Raw genomic sequence first — 19,298 nt, forward strand, 5'->3', positions numbered from 1 at the left:
GTTTATATTTATAAAAGATGACCGAAGGAAATAAAGTTTTGGTGTTGGTTAATAATGATTCAACTCAGGTTTTGAAACTCATGTAACTACAAAATATTGTGATGGATTGAACTAAATTGAGATACAAATACAGTTAGAATAATATATCGGGATATTATAGAAAATCTTTTTATATATAAATTTGAACTTTTTATTAACAAAATATTATACTCACATTGTAATGTGTAGTTTTTATATTAACTTCTTCTGATTATTCTTTTACACATTTTAAAATCTAAACGCATGGCGCAATTTTTAAAGTGCGTTCTTTGATTGCATTCATCTTTTCATTTTGTACAATAGATTTTTCGTGTCCATAAAAATACATAATGTACATCGTACTAATCCTACCGATGTGTGGTAGCAAATCACCTAAGCCAACGCGAGTCTTACTCCAAGTGCGCTGTTTCCTCGTACCTGAAGATAAGGCTTATGTTGTCCGGGAGCGGATCCATTAGCTCGACTACTGGATCCGCTGGCTTTTGTCAGTCGAGTACATTTTTGAGCTTCACGTAAAGACAGCAGGATAGAATCATGCCGAATATTTGTATCACGCTCAGCCCGAGACCGATGGCACCGAGCAGAATCAGATGCTGCTTTACATCATCTGTCATTTGGTAGATGCATCCCTTGAATAGAAAAAGACCGAGTTGTAGTCATTTGCTCGCGTGGAAAAGATAACAAAAGGTGGGTAGCGGTAGGATATTGTTAGCCGGAGATATCGAGGATATCGATTACAAATTGTCGTTGTTTAACGCCCCTTACCGTGTAGTGTATATTGCTGGGACCATCGCGCAGCCCACACAGTGGTGAAACCGTAATGCAACACGAATCTGGTACCAAACGACCTTCGGTTGGTCTTATCAGGTCCTTTCGGCGAGACCGTAGCCAAACGCTGTTCCTCCAATCCTCAAAACGAACGGCACCACAACAGGAAAACTGTTGTTCCGGTGATTTATTCCACGGTAGAGCCGGGTCGCGTTTTACGATTCAATTCCCATTCACATTCGGGTCAGATACCGAACGGAACGAACCAGTACAACGATGGAGCAACCAGCGCAGTGAAGCCAGCACGTGGGACGAATAACGAAAATAAAAACAAATCATTTAATTACATGCGAACAGTTGTTTTGTAAACTAAGTTATATCTTATCCTTTGGCATGGATGTATCCGATTCATCCGAGCATACAGCACGATACGTACCTCTTGCTGCATGCTATCAATAGCCTGCGTTTGGCTCTCGCTCACACCGTAGTATTCCCCGAAAGTAGAATTGAGGCTATGTTGAAGCTCGATTTCGATTTGTGTCTCGTATAGATAAGCTAGTCCTCCTACAATGGCCTCTAATAGGAACACAAGCAGTAGAATAAACGTATACTGGAAAGAAAAGAGAACATTTGGTTTGAAAAAATATGCATGGAAAACAAAAAGGTTAAACAACAGGTGAAAACGATGTGTTACACTTTTCAATAATAAATATTATATTAAATTGTGACTGAATATGATAAAAGGAAGGATGTAAAAACCACCAATCGCAAGGATGAAAAATCAAACTTCAAATCAAGTTTAAACGACTAACACTGTATCGCATACATTTAGGCGCACTTCATGAATTGTCGGAATGAAATATTTCCGCAACGAAACGTTTCCGTACATCAATTCCCCGGCATTAATGTAAGGTAATGTGGGGCAAAATAATCCCTTAACCGAAAAACATTATTTTCTTCTATCCGGTTTATTGAAAGCATTCTAGTTTTCATAGTTGAATTCTTAAAAATCTTTTAAAAAAAGGTTAATGAGGCCCCGACCCGTGGGTCCCCCTCATACCGCACCGCTAGGTTGATTGCGTAGGCGAATATTAACGGTCCACAAAATGGTTCAACTACTCGATGGTTGAAAATAACGAATTAATATATCATCAATTTCATATATTTAAGTATATTGTCGCACAAGAGGTTTCGAAAAAACGAAGGTATTCATTTACTCTTTTACCCTCGTTCCTGATTTTCGAACATTTATTGAATCTTTTTATCGTTTATACGAGTATTTTGAATGCTACTGCGCTCTTTGCTTCACTCTCAAGACCATTTGTTTTTTACTATTTTATTTGAAGTGTTGAGATTATCTAAACAGCTTCTATTCGGTTGGAATTTTACCACTTGCAGTAAATTAAATAATAGTAACAAAATATTTTATCATTTAGAGCCAATTTGTTTTTTTTTTCTCGTTTTCTTTATGAGATGGTAATGTCGTGATGTGAAATTGTGATAGCATGTACTACACATGTTTATAAACACATGTCACTACTTCATATATTTTTAAGAGGCTTAATTCATCTCAAAACATCTGCATCTTGCCCCACTTCCCTACTTTTCTCAGTTAAACGGGGCACCTCGCTCAGTGTTCAAACATCCTTTCTGCGATTGCGTCTCGAATCAAGCGTGCTTTTCTCCCGATGGAATGAATCAGTGCCATTAGATTTACTGCAGCAGAAATTAGTCGGTAGTATTTCGCCGAATCAGAGCGGGAGTTACTTATCGGTACGTTCATCATTTTTGACGATTTATCAACGGGTAAGGCATGAATTTCGGGCCATTCTCATGGGCTATGAAAGCAACCGCCCGGATGAATGATTGGTAGCAATGTTTAAAGATCATGGAGCAACTTCCGCTTCAGTAGTGACAATAAATCTCGGCGATTGAGGTTTTGTTTGAGAGGATTAGATTTACAGACCCGATTTGGGATGATTCATGCCAATGGATTACACTGTTGTAATGCAGGTGGAACATGGAGATTATGGGCTGTGGAAGCACGAATTTAAAGACTATATTGTATGGCCATGCTTGAAGAGATGATATGGCAAATTGTAAAGCGAAAAATTAATTATTTGATGTTTTGTTAATTTGAACAATTACTTTATGGCATGTGTAGTCTCAAGCGTTGTTTTACAGTACAAATTATACATTTTGACATAAAACGCTATTAATTTGCTTATTTTATTCGGTTTTAGATATATCTAGAAAGGTTTTAAGTTTATAGTGACACGCGAAAACAATGCAAAAAACAAACACAAACCACTGCGAATTTGCATTCGCCGTGCGTTTGACCGGCTGTCGATGATTTAATCGACAAACGCAGCCTGGAAATAAAAACTAAACCATCCATCATCACGGTTAGGATCGTTACACTTATAGTCCCTATGGTGGTGATGCCGGAATAGTTTCACGTTATTATTGCTAACAGACTAAACGGGTCCCGCGTAGCTGACCGCATCGGACAATCCACAAAATTCCTGCACCAACCAGCTGGTATCGGTAGAATCGATCGGTCGCGTCCACCAGATACCGATTCAAAATGCACCATCCGTAAAGCAGTCGGCAATAAAATGAAAATCGTGACCGCGTGCGGACAGTAATAGAATTTAATTTATTATCGATGGGCTACTCGCCGTACGATTCGGAGTGCCTTTGGTGCATGCTAGCGAGGAAGGTTGAAATTGAACCGAAGCTAGACGGCAACTGGCGGCAGCCCCAGAGCGCCGAAAGCCATGTTACAGCTCGCGGGATGATCCAGGAAGCTAGGTGTTTATTGCGCACTGGTGAATCGGTGTGGGGACAGGTGGAATAGCCGTGTATTAGTTTTAGCATTCTATGAGCAAACATTTCCCGAGGCGTGAAATGGCCAATGTTTGGACATGGGATGGGCCTGTATGCACCGGGTCGCACGAATTGCCGCCGGAAAATGTCACATTAGCGCCATCGGGAATTTGAGGTTATGTAAAAACATTTTAACCTGGGGCTATCGGACGTGACATTTCCATTGCTTATGACCGCGACCAGGGGTGAGTCAAGCCAAGGAGCACGAGCAGTGTGACATTAATTAATCGATTATAAACTTGTCGGTAGGACGTTTAATTGAACATACATCAATGTGATTAACGATGAAGTCGGGAATTCGTGCGTCAAACCATGCTAGAGGGGCACGTGGGTATCGTCTGCGTCGTGGAAAGAGAAGCTATGCGTGCTGGGGAAAGCAAGAGTAGTCGTGCATGATCTTGCATTAGGTAATTTCTGGACATGACAATTGATGTTCTGACGTGCCAGTCCTCGCGCACTCTTGCCCAGATTGTGCAGATGGTTCAAGTTTGTCTAAACAGAAGCCGTCAATACAAATCTCATGTGATTAAAAGTAAAGATAATTAACTACTTTGGCAGAAATGTTATGTACTGAGAATGACAACAATGGATTTTTTTGCCGTGCAACAATATATTTCAACAAATTGATACGGGTTTTCAAAAAAGGTCCTTCAAGTTGATCTACATGATTGATGAAATACGAAATAAAAAAGTAGTTCTGTGTGTGACACAACTTTAAGGTTTGGTTAAAAACATTTTACAAAACAATGCTCCAGTTGGTTACCAAACAACTTTCTTTTTATGAATATTAATTCATGTTGATAACGCTATAACGATTCTATTTTTGGCTGGAGCACTGACAAATTTTAGTAGAATGGTATATACATTTCCGACCTTAATTTGTTGAAACGATGGGTCTGGAGCAAATTCGATTCGAAAAATTTGTTCAGTATCGCTGTTTGCTTTTCGTCGATGAATAATTGAAAGGGATTTTCCATGCGCAGGAAAAATAAGATGAAATAAAAAAGATAGGCGTTGTACTGATAGAGATAAGTCAACATAAAATATTCTAACGGGATCATGCCTGACGGTTGTAATTATTCATCGCAACTTATCGACCATGATGGAAAGCATCGCCCCCGAACGGTGCCTAGAATGTTTCCAGATCATCCAGCAGGCAAGTTAAATCAAGATGCTAATTTTTTCCTCTAACGACGCACGAACGATCAGACGAACGATTGTCAGAGCGAGAGCCAGCAGCTGTTGGTGTTGGCACAATTTAAAACCAATCGAATGATTAATAATTCATTTTTCTTCGCCAGTCAACCACAAACAGCTGCGGGCTGCAGGCCTTCAAATGTAGCGTAGCTCATGAATATGAGGTAGTTTGGGGATTTTCGGGGGAAAATTGCCAAGAGCAGCATTAATTTAGACAAGTGCCAACATTAAATGAATATTTTCTCGTTCTCCGTTACATACTATGTCAGTTTAGGTGTGTACTGTTTCCGAAGGAACATGGTCGTGGCGTAAAGTGTACACGAAATTGTTGTACTATTTTATTTATAATCGGTTTTATAAAAATAGGTAACGATGGTAACGATTCATAAATTCAATATGCATAATGTTAAATCGATTACAAACGTTTCGGCTGTATCAACTTGAGTATCATTGTTATAAAACCTCTACTTACCATTAACAAAATACCTCGGTGCTCGTGACAAACGGCACAACAACCGAGCACTCCGCCGATTACTGCAAGTAGGCCGGCCGCCAGTAGGGCATACGTTCCGATTACGTAGTTGGTTGTTGATAGGAGGGAAATGTACTGATGTTTCCAGAAAACTGTCCAAAGTGTAACGCCAACGATAACCATTCCTGAAATCTATAAATAGAAGATGAAAAGATTATTGTAACGACGAAATAGCGAAGATGGATACATAAATTAAATTCAATTTTGTTTTGTAAATAATAGAAAATCTCTGCAACTGGTGTACAATTGGGCAATAAAACTTTAAATATCTGAACTTCTTTCGATATAGCTCTTTCATGCTTATGGTCATGGAAGGCATGGAAGTCATGTTACATACAGCCAAATAGACAAAAAAAATACAACGGCATAATCTTCTGAACTGTTTTTCTTCAATTTTATCCCTCCACTAACTTGGTTGTTAGTGTAACGAGCAGCAATTCTAATTCGCAGGGTATGGAAATCGTTAGCAGTGTGATTTGGCACAAGACCGAGCAGAAAAGAGAATGAGTATCAAGTGGCCATGAAATGAAGAGAAAAGTTCGAGTGCACTTGGTCCGTTTCGTCCATGCTATGCTACAAATTGTTCGCAAACTAAATTGTCATTCCTCTCCGAGGTTCACAGAGTGTCTGGTCCATAAGGTACCGGTAGTAGATGTAAAAATTCAATTGTTCCTTGGGGAACGAGAAAATAGGTCCAGAGATAGCTCTTCACTTAACGCGAAAGTGGTAGTTCCCATCAGGATGCGATGGACTGCGGAAAGTCCAATTGGACTTTGGCTTTCCCAGGACGGGTTCAAGGTTTGCAGTAATGCATAGAAGAAGAAACCATTATTTCTTCATCAACTTCCGACTCCTGATGAAAGCCTCACGAGTAAATGCAGAATGAGTTCGAAAGGAAAGGAAAAAGTAGCTGGTCAAGTATCCAACCGTATTCGAATAATGTTATAACCATCAAGCGGTGCAGGGTTTATTGACTATTGCAATTGGTTTCTGACACGTTAGCTCGTTTGCGGTGAGAAATCGAATCGAAAAGAATCGAATTGAAATAAAATTTATGGGAATAGCACAGCGAACAAAAGTCAAACTTTTTGCGTTAGGAGCTAAAGTAGAAGTTGGATACTACCTTTGTGTTAGAACCGATCAGAGAAAAATGAAAGCATTTGCCGATTAAATTGAAGTCAACACTATTGTTGAGGGTAAAATAATTGCTTGAGGTAGTTAGTAGAAGCCAAGTAATAATGTTGAGTGGCACACAAGAATAGTTAGAAAATGATCAAGCGCAGGAAATAAGTCATTCACAGCTTACTTACAAAGAGAAGGATAGGTCATTCAAGTTAGAGAAGTAATTTAGGGTAGAAAATTCGCGCAGCTCGCCTAACTCGCTATAAAAAGAGTATTCCAGTTAGAAAAGGGTCACAACGTAGAAAACCTCCGACAAGTGAACATCATGATCCAGAGATAGGAGCAAAATAAACACCAGTTCTTTTCAGAACTTCCACCAAGGAATTATTTTGACTTCTTTGCCGTTCAACGCCGTAGCTCTGCGCATCCGCTTCACTTCGTTTCGACGATCACCCAACAAATAACATTATTTTTATTTTTCGTGAGTTTTACAACTTTGGTTTATTTGAGGATTACATTGTATCACAAATCTTGAACTACAGAAAGCTGTACAGATTCTAATGTTATTCTAGATACATAAACTCTTGAAAACTTTTATGTTCCATTCCTTTCATTCCCTTTGGTGCACGGTGTATGCACAACTTTATCGTAAATCTTACTTTTCCCGAAGCTACCAGCATTGGCAATCTGCTATATTAATGGTATTTTAATTGACGAAGTTCTTTTCATTTTCTTAACATTCACCCGAACCGCTTTCGAACATACATACGAGCCAATTGAATTGAGCTACAGACAAACATTCTTGAAGCACTTGAGACGAAAAAATAATACAAACCGAATCTGCACCGAACATTACGTATTCAACCGTTCTTATCGTTGGCTTCTTCATTCTCTCCAGTACTTCAGAGTTAGCATTTTAGAGTTACACGTTCTACAGTAGTGCCCCGCATAGCTCATCGCTTTCCAAATATGGAGGTTCTCTTGTAGCTGTGTGCGGTCTGCCTGGATCGATCGCCTGGAACAACGATTCTGTCCATCTGAAGTTTCTATAACGGTAGCTTTATGCCCAGGCAATGAAGCGAAGGCAAGGCCACTAGGAATCAATTAAGATATAGATAAAGCGAAGCTGAGCATTTTGGATGTATTTACTTTCCAGCTGGACATTGGTTGGGCAAGTCGAGCAAATCTTAAATGAGACGACTCATTCAGCTGACCGCAGCATCAGTTGGAATAACGACCAGTAAACCATGATCTGTGTGTGATATGGGAATGCCACAGAGGGGTACATTTGCGTTTCGTTTGATTCAGTCACCATTCCAATCTTACGCAGGCGAGCATAGGATTGATTTTCTTTGGAATTTGTATAGATTAAATGCTTGTGTGAGCATTTGAAAGGCACGCCTGTTCATCCCAATATTTTATGGGTATTGGTTTAATTTACTTCAAACTCATCGATACATCATCGATATTGCATCCCTTTAACATTCTTGACAGCTGATGCAACGAAACGAAAGAAAGGAATCGGTTTAATCAATTAAAGACATTAAAGTAAAAAACTATAAGCTTTTTCATCATTAAAGTGTTGATATACATACACGTATGCTTATAAATATCGTGCTTCGTTGTATTCAAACCCTAAGAACACTGTTTGATTGATCGTTAAAATTTTATCATCTGGTTATTCATTAAAATATTTCTACTTGGTTAATCGTGGGGATTATTATTCATTCCCAACAGGTAAAAAACAAAACCATGGAGACGTAAAACGTTCGTTGAAACAAATTATAATAAAATCGGGTTAAGATTTTTTGTTCAGAAAAGTTTACGAATACGCTCGGTAACCTTTGCTAATAGATAGGTTGACGCTTAATTTAAGTGACTATAAGCTAACTTTCATTATACGTGAATAATAATTTCTTCATATGAGAATGTTTGGTTGTGGGATCAGCATAACTATTTCCCAGAATAAAAAATTAAAATAAATCGTTTGCAAATATTCGAGTTAAAAATTTTCAAAAATTGTACTGAATATATCAAACGGATCTTAAACTGTTATGCTCTACATTCATTCTATTCCAATTGGTTTAAATCAACGTAATTGGATTCAATGGGTGTGAGTGGTAAACATATTTCTTCAGTGCATAACAATATTGATACTGTATTCAGATGCATTCCAGACACAGTCGGTTGCGCTGGTTTCTGTAGCAATAATGGAGAACATTCATCAAACATCAACAGCCAGATTAATGCAAGCGGGCGCACGCGACAGAAAAAGTTGTGTTGGTGGGATTGGGGTTTGGTTTTGGTGCAAGGTTTTTTGACTGCATTTGCACCAAAGGCGGCCGAATCTGTGGCATTGACGGTTGATTAGAAATGGAAGTCGTTTGGAGGACTGGTTTTAGTGGATGGATTCCAACTCGACACTCGAAGTACCAGAAGTCATTAGCTTCAAGTGGCAGCCACTGTTGTGTCTGCTTATATTGAATTTTTAAGGCTGCATCTGAATTGGGCAAAGAAGGGTTTGTCGGACCCCTCGAAGTCAGTGGCTGTTTGTTGCTTCATGTGCTTCATCAGCTAGCTATGTGTTGCCTAAGAACAAGAAAATTGCAGATGAGTATTTTTTATGTGAGCAACACAATTGTTCCAAAGAGCTACAGTTCGTAAGATCATTGGAGGAAATTGGTTAGAGTGTGTCTAACAAATATTTTGGTTGGTCATGAGTAAACGTTCTCGATGAGGTTTAACGCTAACATATAAAGCAAACATTCAAAATAAATAAACGCGAAGGCACAGTACGATAAGCAGCCCGAGCAACTTTACATATCACATCCAGTTGACTAATGCATGAGGCAACGAAGTTAAGAACGAGAAAGGAAACAAAATTCAAACATACCTCTGGTTTGTTAAGTTTGCATAGGTTTTATGGTTTACGTACTGATATTTTACAAAATTATGATGTTTCTTTCCTGTTGTACTGTTTCTTGTCCATACATGTCGTATCGTATCGTATGCACGGGGGCTTAAAGTACAGGCGTCGAATACAGAACTAAAAAAAAATTTGGTATTCGAGGGTAGTTTCCACATCAACGCCATCATGAGGTCATCATCTGATAGCGATAAACTCAATGGTTTTTAGGAATAATTTTCGTTAATATAACAATTTCGAAAAATTACAAAATAAATAAGAAAAGTCGTTTTGACCTTTGATATTTGGGATCTTACATTGTTCTTTTGAGAATTCTATTGCTCTTTAATATCTTCTTCTTCTTGGCGTAACGACCTCTTGGTCATGCCTGCCCGTTAAGGGCTTACGAAACTTGTTTCCCTGTTGTACGTGGATAGTCAGTCCTCTCGTACAGGGGAGGGTCCGGTCTCGGTTGGGATTCGAACCCACGCCGTCGAGGTGGTGAGCCCCGGCGCTCTTTAATGTAAGTTAAATTAAAAAAGATATAGTTTCAGAACACAAGACAAGGCAGAGATTAGCTAATAAAGTAAAACGGGAAGACTTCAAGAAGCACAATTATTATTCCTCACGTACTGCAGTTCTATCGTGCTAAAATTTGCGTTTCAGAGTTGACAGAGCGGAAATATTAATGTCCATAGGATGATTCAAATGCGTTATATCCATTCATGCAATAGCTGTAGCACCTTATCCTGGTGGCAATTCTGCAACGCAATAAAGCTGTTTGTGACACTCAGCGCTTGGGTTAGGAAATGGTATAATGGACAAACATAAAAAATGCAGTGAATTTCTTGAAAGTGATAGGAAAGCGTTGATTTTTTTTCTTTTAGCACTTTCTATGATGGTTTTTCGTGGCATAAAAACAGTATGCCCGACTCGCCGTTGATGAAGGATGTCTACTTGAAACAGCGTCATCATAAAATGGTGCAGTTGAATTGACGAGATAAAAAAAACTGCTGAAAACGGCAGCTGGTGAATCCTGAAAACTTTCGGTCTTCAAGTCAACAGGAAGCATCAGTATGATAAAGCGGTTCAGAATCATAAAAAAGTTAGAGTGATGTACTTCAAAAATTCCTGTTCCTAAGCCCAATTACCTCGCTTTTCTACTTTGATTTAAATTTTGTACGTTAACTGCTGTAGCGCTCATACAAGGAGCTCATTCAACAGTTTTAACACTTCTGATGACTTCATAGAAATCAATGTTTTAATAACGGTTTGTTAAATCTTATTTGTTCAGATTCAGTTTAACAGCCACTGCATTCGTTCTGTATGTTTTTTAGCTGATAAGCTAACTGCCTGAAGGCTTCACTGGCAAACAATAAAAATTTATTTCATACATTATCGGAAAAATATGACCAAACAAATTGTAAAAGAACGAGGCCAATGGCCGGAGAATTGATGGGGGCTTTTCTATTTGGGAACAAATTCTCGGGAATACAATGTTGTGAGGATTCGTACAATCACCCGGAGAATTCTAACATCATCGATCGTAACGACCGAACACACTCTGATGTCGGTTAAAAAAGGGTTCAAAAATCAATAGCTTTCATTTCGAGTCACTGGTTGGTTTCCGGTTGGCTCTCGTAATGGTTTCGGATTGGTTTGGCATCCAATAACAGTCGAAAACACTTCTAAGACCCTGATTCATTTACGCTAGCATGAAATTCGACCAGTCATACAATAAATCTTCATTAACACAGAACGCACAAATTAATGCACTATTCGTTCACTACCACGCGGCCGCACATAGGCAAGTCAATTCTCTATCTATTTAACTCAACTTCCTTCCAGTTCTTTAATTTCTTGGACCATGGAACAACACCCAAAGTTTGGCAAAAAAGAAACGATTACTTTTTGTCAAAAAAACAGGAGCGTTCAATAAAGAGTGAATTAAAAAAAAAGCGACATCACATCATAAGAAACTGTTAAAATCAGATAGCCAGAATTTTAGTTTTTCTAAGGCTTCGGTTATGTTGCAATGTGTTTACAAACACAGTGAAATCTACATAACATCCATTGCGTATAAACTATGTTCTCGTTGGTCTTTTTTTACTCATAAACGATTATGACGTAACCGCTGTTCAATTAGTTTTCCTTATTTATAGAATAGTAGCCTCCTTGCTATATTTCTAATACCTCCAAGATACTCATCAAGGCTCATGCAATATTTGTGAACGCTTGAGAGAAAAAAAGAAAGGCTCAAGTTAAAGAATAGTTACCTCTGGTGGAGGGCATGCATTCTATTTTTTATAATCAATTATTTTAAGTTAAAAACTTTAAATTTCTTGATGAAAAAAGATGTTTCCACCAATCTAGGCAATAAATAAAAAAGTTTGGTGTAGAATTGACAATTTGTGTTAATATATTTCCTACCAGCAACTTAACATCACTCTCTGGGAATTTGAAGTGATTTTAGAGCCATCTAAGCGGAAGCTCAGCGTAATGCCAAGTAGCTGTAACAGGAGAGATATCGTTTGCCTCAAAACACAAGTGGCCTGAGGTTGATTGTTAGGATACTGTTATTCGAATGGCTGATTATTTGAGTTCCTAGCAGAACACACCCAACGGCAGAATTATAGTCCCTGTTGCATGGATACTTCATAGCTCTTCAACTCAAGCACCCACCTGATTGCGAGACATACTTTATGGAATTCCTTTAGCTACGCAACACTGCTCCGTATTTGACCACGTGCCAACGTACATTGGCGTGATGACCTGCGTAGCAATGAAGCGTAACAGAAGCGGGGAATGTAACAGTCCTGGATCCAAATTTATTGCGATTGTCTAATCACTATTTGTTGTCATAATTACCGCTACAACATGGCGCGACCATGAAAGCTCCTTGGACTAGCATCTAATGGCCTATTTCAGTTGGGAAATTTATTGCCGAACAAGATACGTCCTATTGCGGTAGTCGAATCGTGCGGGATACGTGGGTTGACGTCCATTTTGCTGCTGTGCCTGGTCAAGAAATCGTTAAACTAGTCGATGTGCTAAATCAACGAGCTAGGTATGTTCTGGAGGATGCTCTTCAGAACATATGACCAGTATTCAAGTACTACCGTTAAGTTTGCAAGTTTATTAGATTCTGCTTAACTCAGAACAGTTCAACAGAAGTGATCCACATACCTGACATATTCATTTCAAATATTGATTACCTAATTATTGTCGATGAAAAATATATTGATTAACCATTTGTTTAAAATGATTGAACTCAAATATTCTCATTATTTGATATTTTTACCATATGTGTGGTAGATGTTAAATTTCATTTAGAGCATTTAGACAAGATTTACTTCCCACAAATAAAACACTCCGACAAAGGTGTTCGCTCGTTTGCACATGATAGGTAATTTTGAAAGAGTAATAAACCAGCAGGTGATTATTAATCGATGTCATTATGGGGCCACCAAGTGTCGTTTAGCTCGCCAAATTTACTCTCCGTTGTGTCGTATACAATACGAAAGGTTTATTTGCCAGCTCTTAACCAATCTAGTGGTTCTGAGTTCATGTCAAATCCCATGTCCCAGGGGCGTCTTACGCGGCATTTATCATTTTTACTGTAAACAATGTTTCGACAAACAATTGACTATGAACAGCCTTTGTGCAAGATTTGGAAACTAGAAGCCAAATTAAATTGTATGTTGTAGGCTACTTTGTGTCTTTAAAGAAACCTCTGCAATGCACGTCAAAACTGTAATTTGTTTTTATATGCCATGTTTGCAGGTGCGAGTGGACACATTATGTAAGAAATCGGGGGTTCTAACCGTGAACCCCGCTGATACAATGGCTGACAACCGATAAACAATAGAGCATTCGTCAAATGGTCACAGCAACTCACCTAACCAAATCCTACTAGGGGGATTTTATCAAAGGTAAACGGTCGAAACCACAGCAACATTTAAGATTTTACTAAAAAATTAGTAAGTAAGATAAGAATCCTATTGGCATGCTTGATAGTTTTGAAAGTTGGAGTTTTTAAATTTATATTTACGTAATGCTCAACAGAATCTTCTATTGGCATATGGCGTACGACAGTTCAAAGCTTTCTATTACACATGCGGCGGGTACTATCGCTCGCACCAAAGCAAAATATTGGAAACAGGTATTTCAATGACTTTGGCCGCAATTCCTCGTCTCAACAGTCCCGGAATACTGACGTACAGTTTCAATCGACGCTGTCACATCTCTATTTGAACACAATAGCTTACGGCTTCTAGTCGGCAGCAAGTATCCACGCAACCAGTCGCAGCTTTTTGGCTCACGCTATCGTACAAGTCGTTTTACGAATGGGACCGTCGGATGTGACACCGGTTTTCGAGAGCTCTATAATGTGCGGCAAAATCGAATTTTGGGGAGCGGTTCTAATCGATGGTGCTAGATGATTGGTAGACGAAATAGTTTTCAAGTACAAATCAAACACAGTCGTTCCGTTCTGGGAAGTTTGTTCCTGCGTCTCTCGATTCGTGGGTGGTGGTTAGGCCTTCGTCTACAGTTCGTTATGGGGTCTAGATGAAGAAACCTGAAGAGCCGGGAAAGGAAAATAGTTGCATACACAAGCTGATATTTGTCAAGCCGTTCGTTTGGAGCCCACAGAGAAGGTTCAGTCACTCGACACTGCGGTGCAGTGACGGACTGTTTTGGAAGATGTTAGATGTGGTAAAATTCTGGGGGTTCCAGGAAGCAAAGCCAACATTATTTCCATTCCCAACGCGAGTACGTTTCACGAATGGCCCTGTGGATTTTCTATGTGATTGGGCAGTTTTTTTATTTCATTCGTAAAAAGGAATCGGAATCCGAAACGAGTCTAAATTCTTCCTCTAGAGGCTTGCAAATCCAATGTGGAATCAACCGGAGCAAGAAAAAAGATAGAGAAAACAGCAATGCCGATATGCAATCCAATTTTCTCTCTGGAATGGACGGGTTTAAATGATAGATTTGACAGGTGTCCCCCGGACAGGTGTTGATGTGCGAAGCAGTATTAGACGAACAGCGAGTGAACAAAATCGGATCAACCCAACGAAAGTCATAATTGGTACCTTCGTCTACTGGTGATTGAATCCAGCGTTGGCCAAAACTGGCAGAAACAGGATTGCGCGGTTATTTTATCGGATTATATGCTCGTCTGTGTGGTGTTGATGCAGCACACATTTCGTCCTTACACGGAGAATTTGAGCTGTCAATTACAATTTGAGAACAGGAAGTACTTACTATATTCACGATAGTAGAGAATGTTCGTTGTCAAAGACTGTTCTAAATGGAATATTTCGATATTGATCTACGATATTGGTCCTGCGCAAGGTTTAGTTTGATTTACATGTTAACTTTCTTTTACATTAAAAATCTGCAGACATCAGAAATGAAAAACAATGATACTTTAAAAGTATCATAGTGAGTTGAAAATTTGAGATTTTAATCAATACTGTAAAAATACATCGACTATTACAGTATTTTTTTAAAAGGAAACAATTAACAATTGTTAACAGGTCTTTTTGTGGTCCGTGTTCAAGACGAAATAATAAGATAGGTTTAAAAAAATATTCGTAGAGTAAAATCAAAGGTAAGTATAAGGAACTGATACTGTTTTCATATTAAAGTTAGCGAATTATTGCGCACATCCCATTTCTAATAAGAAAAAAGGAGGACTACAGCCGCAGTTGGTGTAGACTGGATCGTATTAACGGTCATGAATTACTGTCTGTCAGCCAAAGTTCTAAAAGTTATCGTAATGTACAATGATGATTCCCTACTGAATTTGTGCCTTTAAGCATTGGGATCTTGTACGATTCCGAACGAATTTCTGAGACGGTTTCGCAGGTATGCACAATGATAGCAACGTAATCAACAATGAGGCTATTTTAAAATAAACCCGAGTCCATGTTTTCAGGCATATTTCAACGCATTATTTCTTTTGCATACCTAAGAGAGGCAAAAATGCTATATGGGCCAGTGATTTGTTTTGATTTCGTAAATAGAAAACATTCACGGACTCCCGTTCCCAGACAGGTGCTCCAAATGGGATACTAAATTATGCACCATACAAATGTCGACGGTAGTTAAAAATTATGCTGAGGTGTCTCGCCGGAGGGTGAAATGGTAGAGAGTTAAGAAAAAACAACGATGATAAAAGAGAAATACCTGCACGGGTCAGCAGGTAAACATAATGTTGCGGTAGCGTTAGAATATCTGTCTTCACAAAAGGGCCGATTCATGAAAAACGACATGGCGTGGGCTAAATGGCCGGGGTTGCGACTCCTACTACCCCAAACTGCTTGAAATTCATCGCATTTTGTACCAATCATTCTGCTATGTTTTTTTCTTTCAAAGATTTTGTTTTCATTTCCCTCCAAAAAGATGGATGGTCTGACGATAACATCGGACCACTTTTCCAACGACAAGTTTGATCTCTAACGACCTGACAGATTTGAAACAAAAATTGACCCGATGTCGATTTTGACTTCACGTGTCAAACCGACTCTTTCGAAACCTATATCAAGAGAAAGGAAGGGTACAAAAAAGAAAGTATAAAAATAAATCAACCCAGAAAGTCATCTTTTTGATAGTGGCCACCATCACGTGCTACCGCAAGTTGCCTCAATGATTTGTGCCAGCTTAATATGGTTCGTTTCCTGACATTTTTCGCTTTCTAGACGTTCTCAAACAACTTTAATGTCTACTGTGGAGTGCTGGATGCTTGAACGAATGGGGGAAAGCAATCAGTTTTCCCAAGACACCTGCCTGTTTCAAAGGCTTTTCATTCCGCGCTAGCTCGATACAATGAAATTCGCCACGAAACTAAGCCCGCCGTGTTGTTATCGGTAGATTTATGATCTATCCGATCAGATAATTAGAATCTAAAGCTTTCGAGCTTTAGAGCTATTTGGTGGGTGGCATCTAATTTGAGGCAAACGACGGCATGAACTCTACCCATTTCTATTTTCGTGTGGATAATTGCTCCTGGGCATATCAGTAGAATATTTCCGTTTATGTTATTTGAACAGTTGTAATCGCTGATATTTCGTTGAATGAAATCGTTCTGGCTTCAAAAAACTGAGTGAAATTTGCTTTATTTGTCTATACTACATTGAAATAAAATTGTTTATGATAAACTTGAAAAAAAAACCTAGGTAAAAAACTAAGAATCGAACAACGTTATGGTAGAGCTATATCTTCTAGAGTTACATTAAGAGCTATGAAACGATAGTTACTTACCAGGAACATTGTGTTGAATATGTGCAAGGAATACTTAATGAAGTTAATGCTACAACAATCGGAATCCCGCGTTTTCTGCTTTGGTGTGTTGGGTGAAGTTTTCTGATTCGATCGGGAACCGTTCCTGCCATTGCTAGTTCCAGCACCGGACCCGCTAACGATGACCGGATTCTGTTTCACCTTGCGACCCGCAGCCGCTGACGGGGTGCCCGACGTCGTCGAGCCTCTGTAATGTAGGGCCTCCGGATCGAACGGCTCGATTTCGGAGGAGTCGTCCGGTCCAAGAAAGTGTCCCATCTGTGAGGACATTCATGCGGTGCCGCCGCGTAAACGCGCAACGAGAAAGAAAACTCAAACCAACGTCCGAAAAGTTGTCCTTACGCGTTCTACCGTGCGGCTCGCACGGTATGGGTCGGTTAGTTGGATATCGGTTATTTATGGCACGGTGAACGGCACAGACCCAGTATAATCGATTTGCCTCAGCTTGCAAACGACCGACTTCTAACGAGTTCGCGATGGTATCATAAATATTCTATCGTGTTTGAGGCAGAACCGTGTGGATATGACGACGAATAAAGTAAAATGCCGTAAACTATGCGTTGCTAAGCGAACACCGATGGTGATCTTGAAATGTTTTTTTTCTCCTTTTTTAACATTCAAACTAATACCACCACTAATGAGGTTTTATCAAACCACGCACACTTTTCCACCAGTGTATCACGGCAACACTAAAAAAGAAACTGACATTCTTGGCGTGACCCAATGATTTGTTGCAATTTAGCCAACGTCTTCCACGCCTTTGCGTTCAATCGCGCCACGGACGAGATACACGAATTTTTTTTCGGGGGTCCAAAATCAAAAGGTAGTCAATTAAAGGCGACCGTCAGCAACGGGCGATGTAGTAGGTTCCTTTGAAAACCGATGTTGGTCTGCTGCAAAACTGCTGGCGTTACCGGTCAAGCCATAATATTCTCATCGTCTGGACGCAATGTTAAGGCGATTGTTTCGTGACTCACGGACGGCGTATTACGCATGATGATGACTCCGAGGACGGCGCTCCTCGCCAGCATAAAGACTAGGCAGTCCGGTGTCCGGCATACGCGCGTCGACGGAAGACATTTCCGAGGGTTGCCTGCTTTACTCAAGAGATTTACGGACAGTCACCGGCGTCGTGACTACTTTCAGTCCAATACATTCCAATCAAATCGGCGAAACGGTGGTTGGGCTCACTGATTGGATGTAGGTTGGTGATGACAATTGATTGAACTCGACGCTTCGATCATTATCGAGGACTATGAATGTTGAACTGGATCCGCTCCGCTTCTTAGATGCTCTCGTGAAAGGACGGCGTTTATTCCGTGCATCGTGCAGTGGCGATACGAAGGCGCTTTTTGCGCTTCGGCGAGATAATACCGGGCTGGTATTCAGCGTTTGTCGACGTGTTTGCTTCCTTGGGCACCGGGACGTACCGTTTAACTATCGTTCACAAAAGCCAAGCCACCACAGGAAAGAGTGAGTACGTTTGATGCAAACTTTCACCATATCAGATGGTATCTAGAACAAATCTTGTTTTCCGTGGTGCGTTTAGCACCCTTAAAGCACTTCACAAATGGACGTCGTACATTCTTGGCTGCTTGCCATTAGAACCTGGAATGAAAAAAATATGAAAATTGATTAATGTCCCGTACATTTTACTTCACCTCTGACCGATTAAAGTACTTAAGGATTTTCGGAAAAACTTGGGCGTATGCAAAACCCATCTTTGGATATTTTTTTTCTCTAGAATTGAGTGATACGAAGCAGCACAACTAAGCGCCCAGAAGGTTATGGAGCGAATTTAAAAATAATTAACAACTTCCTGATTCTATTAATTCCAACCGTTAAGATCTATTGCTTCAAAGCCGTTTCATAAATAAAAGGATTTTTTAGACGAACCCTGATTTTTTGCATTATTTTTATCCAGCCATTTGATTCATGGAAGGCAAATTTTACAATAATTTGAATTAATAAAAACAGTTATCAAAGCTGGGTCGTTTCATTATGGTGAAATGTTCACAGAAAAATGTTGTATCTGTCAAATGAAATGTACAGAAGCAATGATTTTGTAAATATATTAATATACGAAGATGAGTGATTTTTTAATGTTATTCTAAATATATTTGATCTGATGCGGCGGTGTGTACAAACATTGATGAAATTTTTTATGTCTCAACTTGTTGTATATGTTGTTTAGATTGTATTTAAATTATTGGAAATTATTTGAATGTTACATGTTCTTTACTATTATTGGTATTTTGAGAATGTTGGAGTATGCAAGTGTTTTCTTGTGAGCAACTGAGTGTAAGCATTTCCAAATTTTATATAAATTGATGAATATGCAGAAAGTCCTCTAGTTCTGGTTAAGTTTGGTAAAATTTATAATGAGAAAAAGTAATTCATGCTTTTAAACTTCACCTTTGCAACATGCTACTTGATGAAAACCAGAAAACCGTTCGATAATCAGACTTGAATGTTTTTATCACAGTACATCGACATCGTCATGGTTCAGTCGGAAGCAAAGAAGCCGCCCTTTTTAAT

The 19,298-nt window shown here is 39.2% G+C and overlaps 1 protein-coding gene across 1 annotated transcript; it reads right to left on the reverse strand.

Moving 5' to 3' along the window:
• Positions 1–174: 174 nt before the first annotated feature.
• LOC131272122 (CD151 antigen-like) lies at positions 175–17,938 on the reverse strand. The gene is made up of 5 exons (XM_058273761.1): positions 16,722–17,938; positions 5,366–5,557; positions 1,244–1,417; positions 805–978; positions 175–668 (listed from the first exon to the last, which is right to left on the reverse strand). Exons 1-5 carry the CDS (start codon positions 17,028–17,030, stop codon positions 525–527), a joined length of 993 nt encoding a protein of 330 aa, XP_058129744.1. The 5' UTR covers positions 17,031–17,938; the 3' UTR covers positions 175–524.
• Positions 17,939–19,298: the final 1,360 nt, after the last annotated feature.

Source organism: Anopheles coustani, chromosome 3 (genome assembly GCF_943734705.1).
Source record: "Anopheles coustani chromosome 3, idAnoCousDA_361_x.2, whole genome shotgun sequence".
NCBI classification, from domain to species: Eukaryota; Metazoa; Arthropoda; class Insecta; order Diptera; family Culicidae; genus Anopheles; species Anopheles coustani.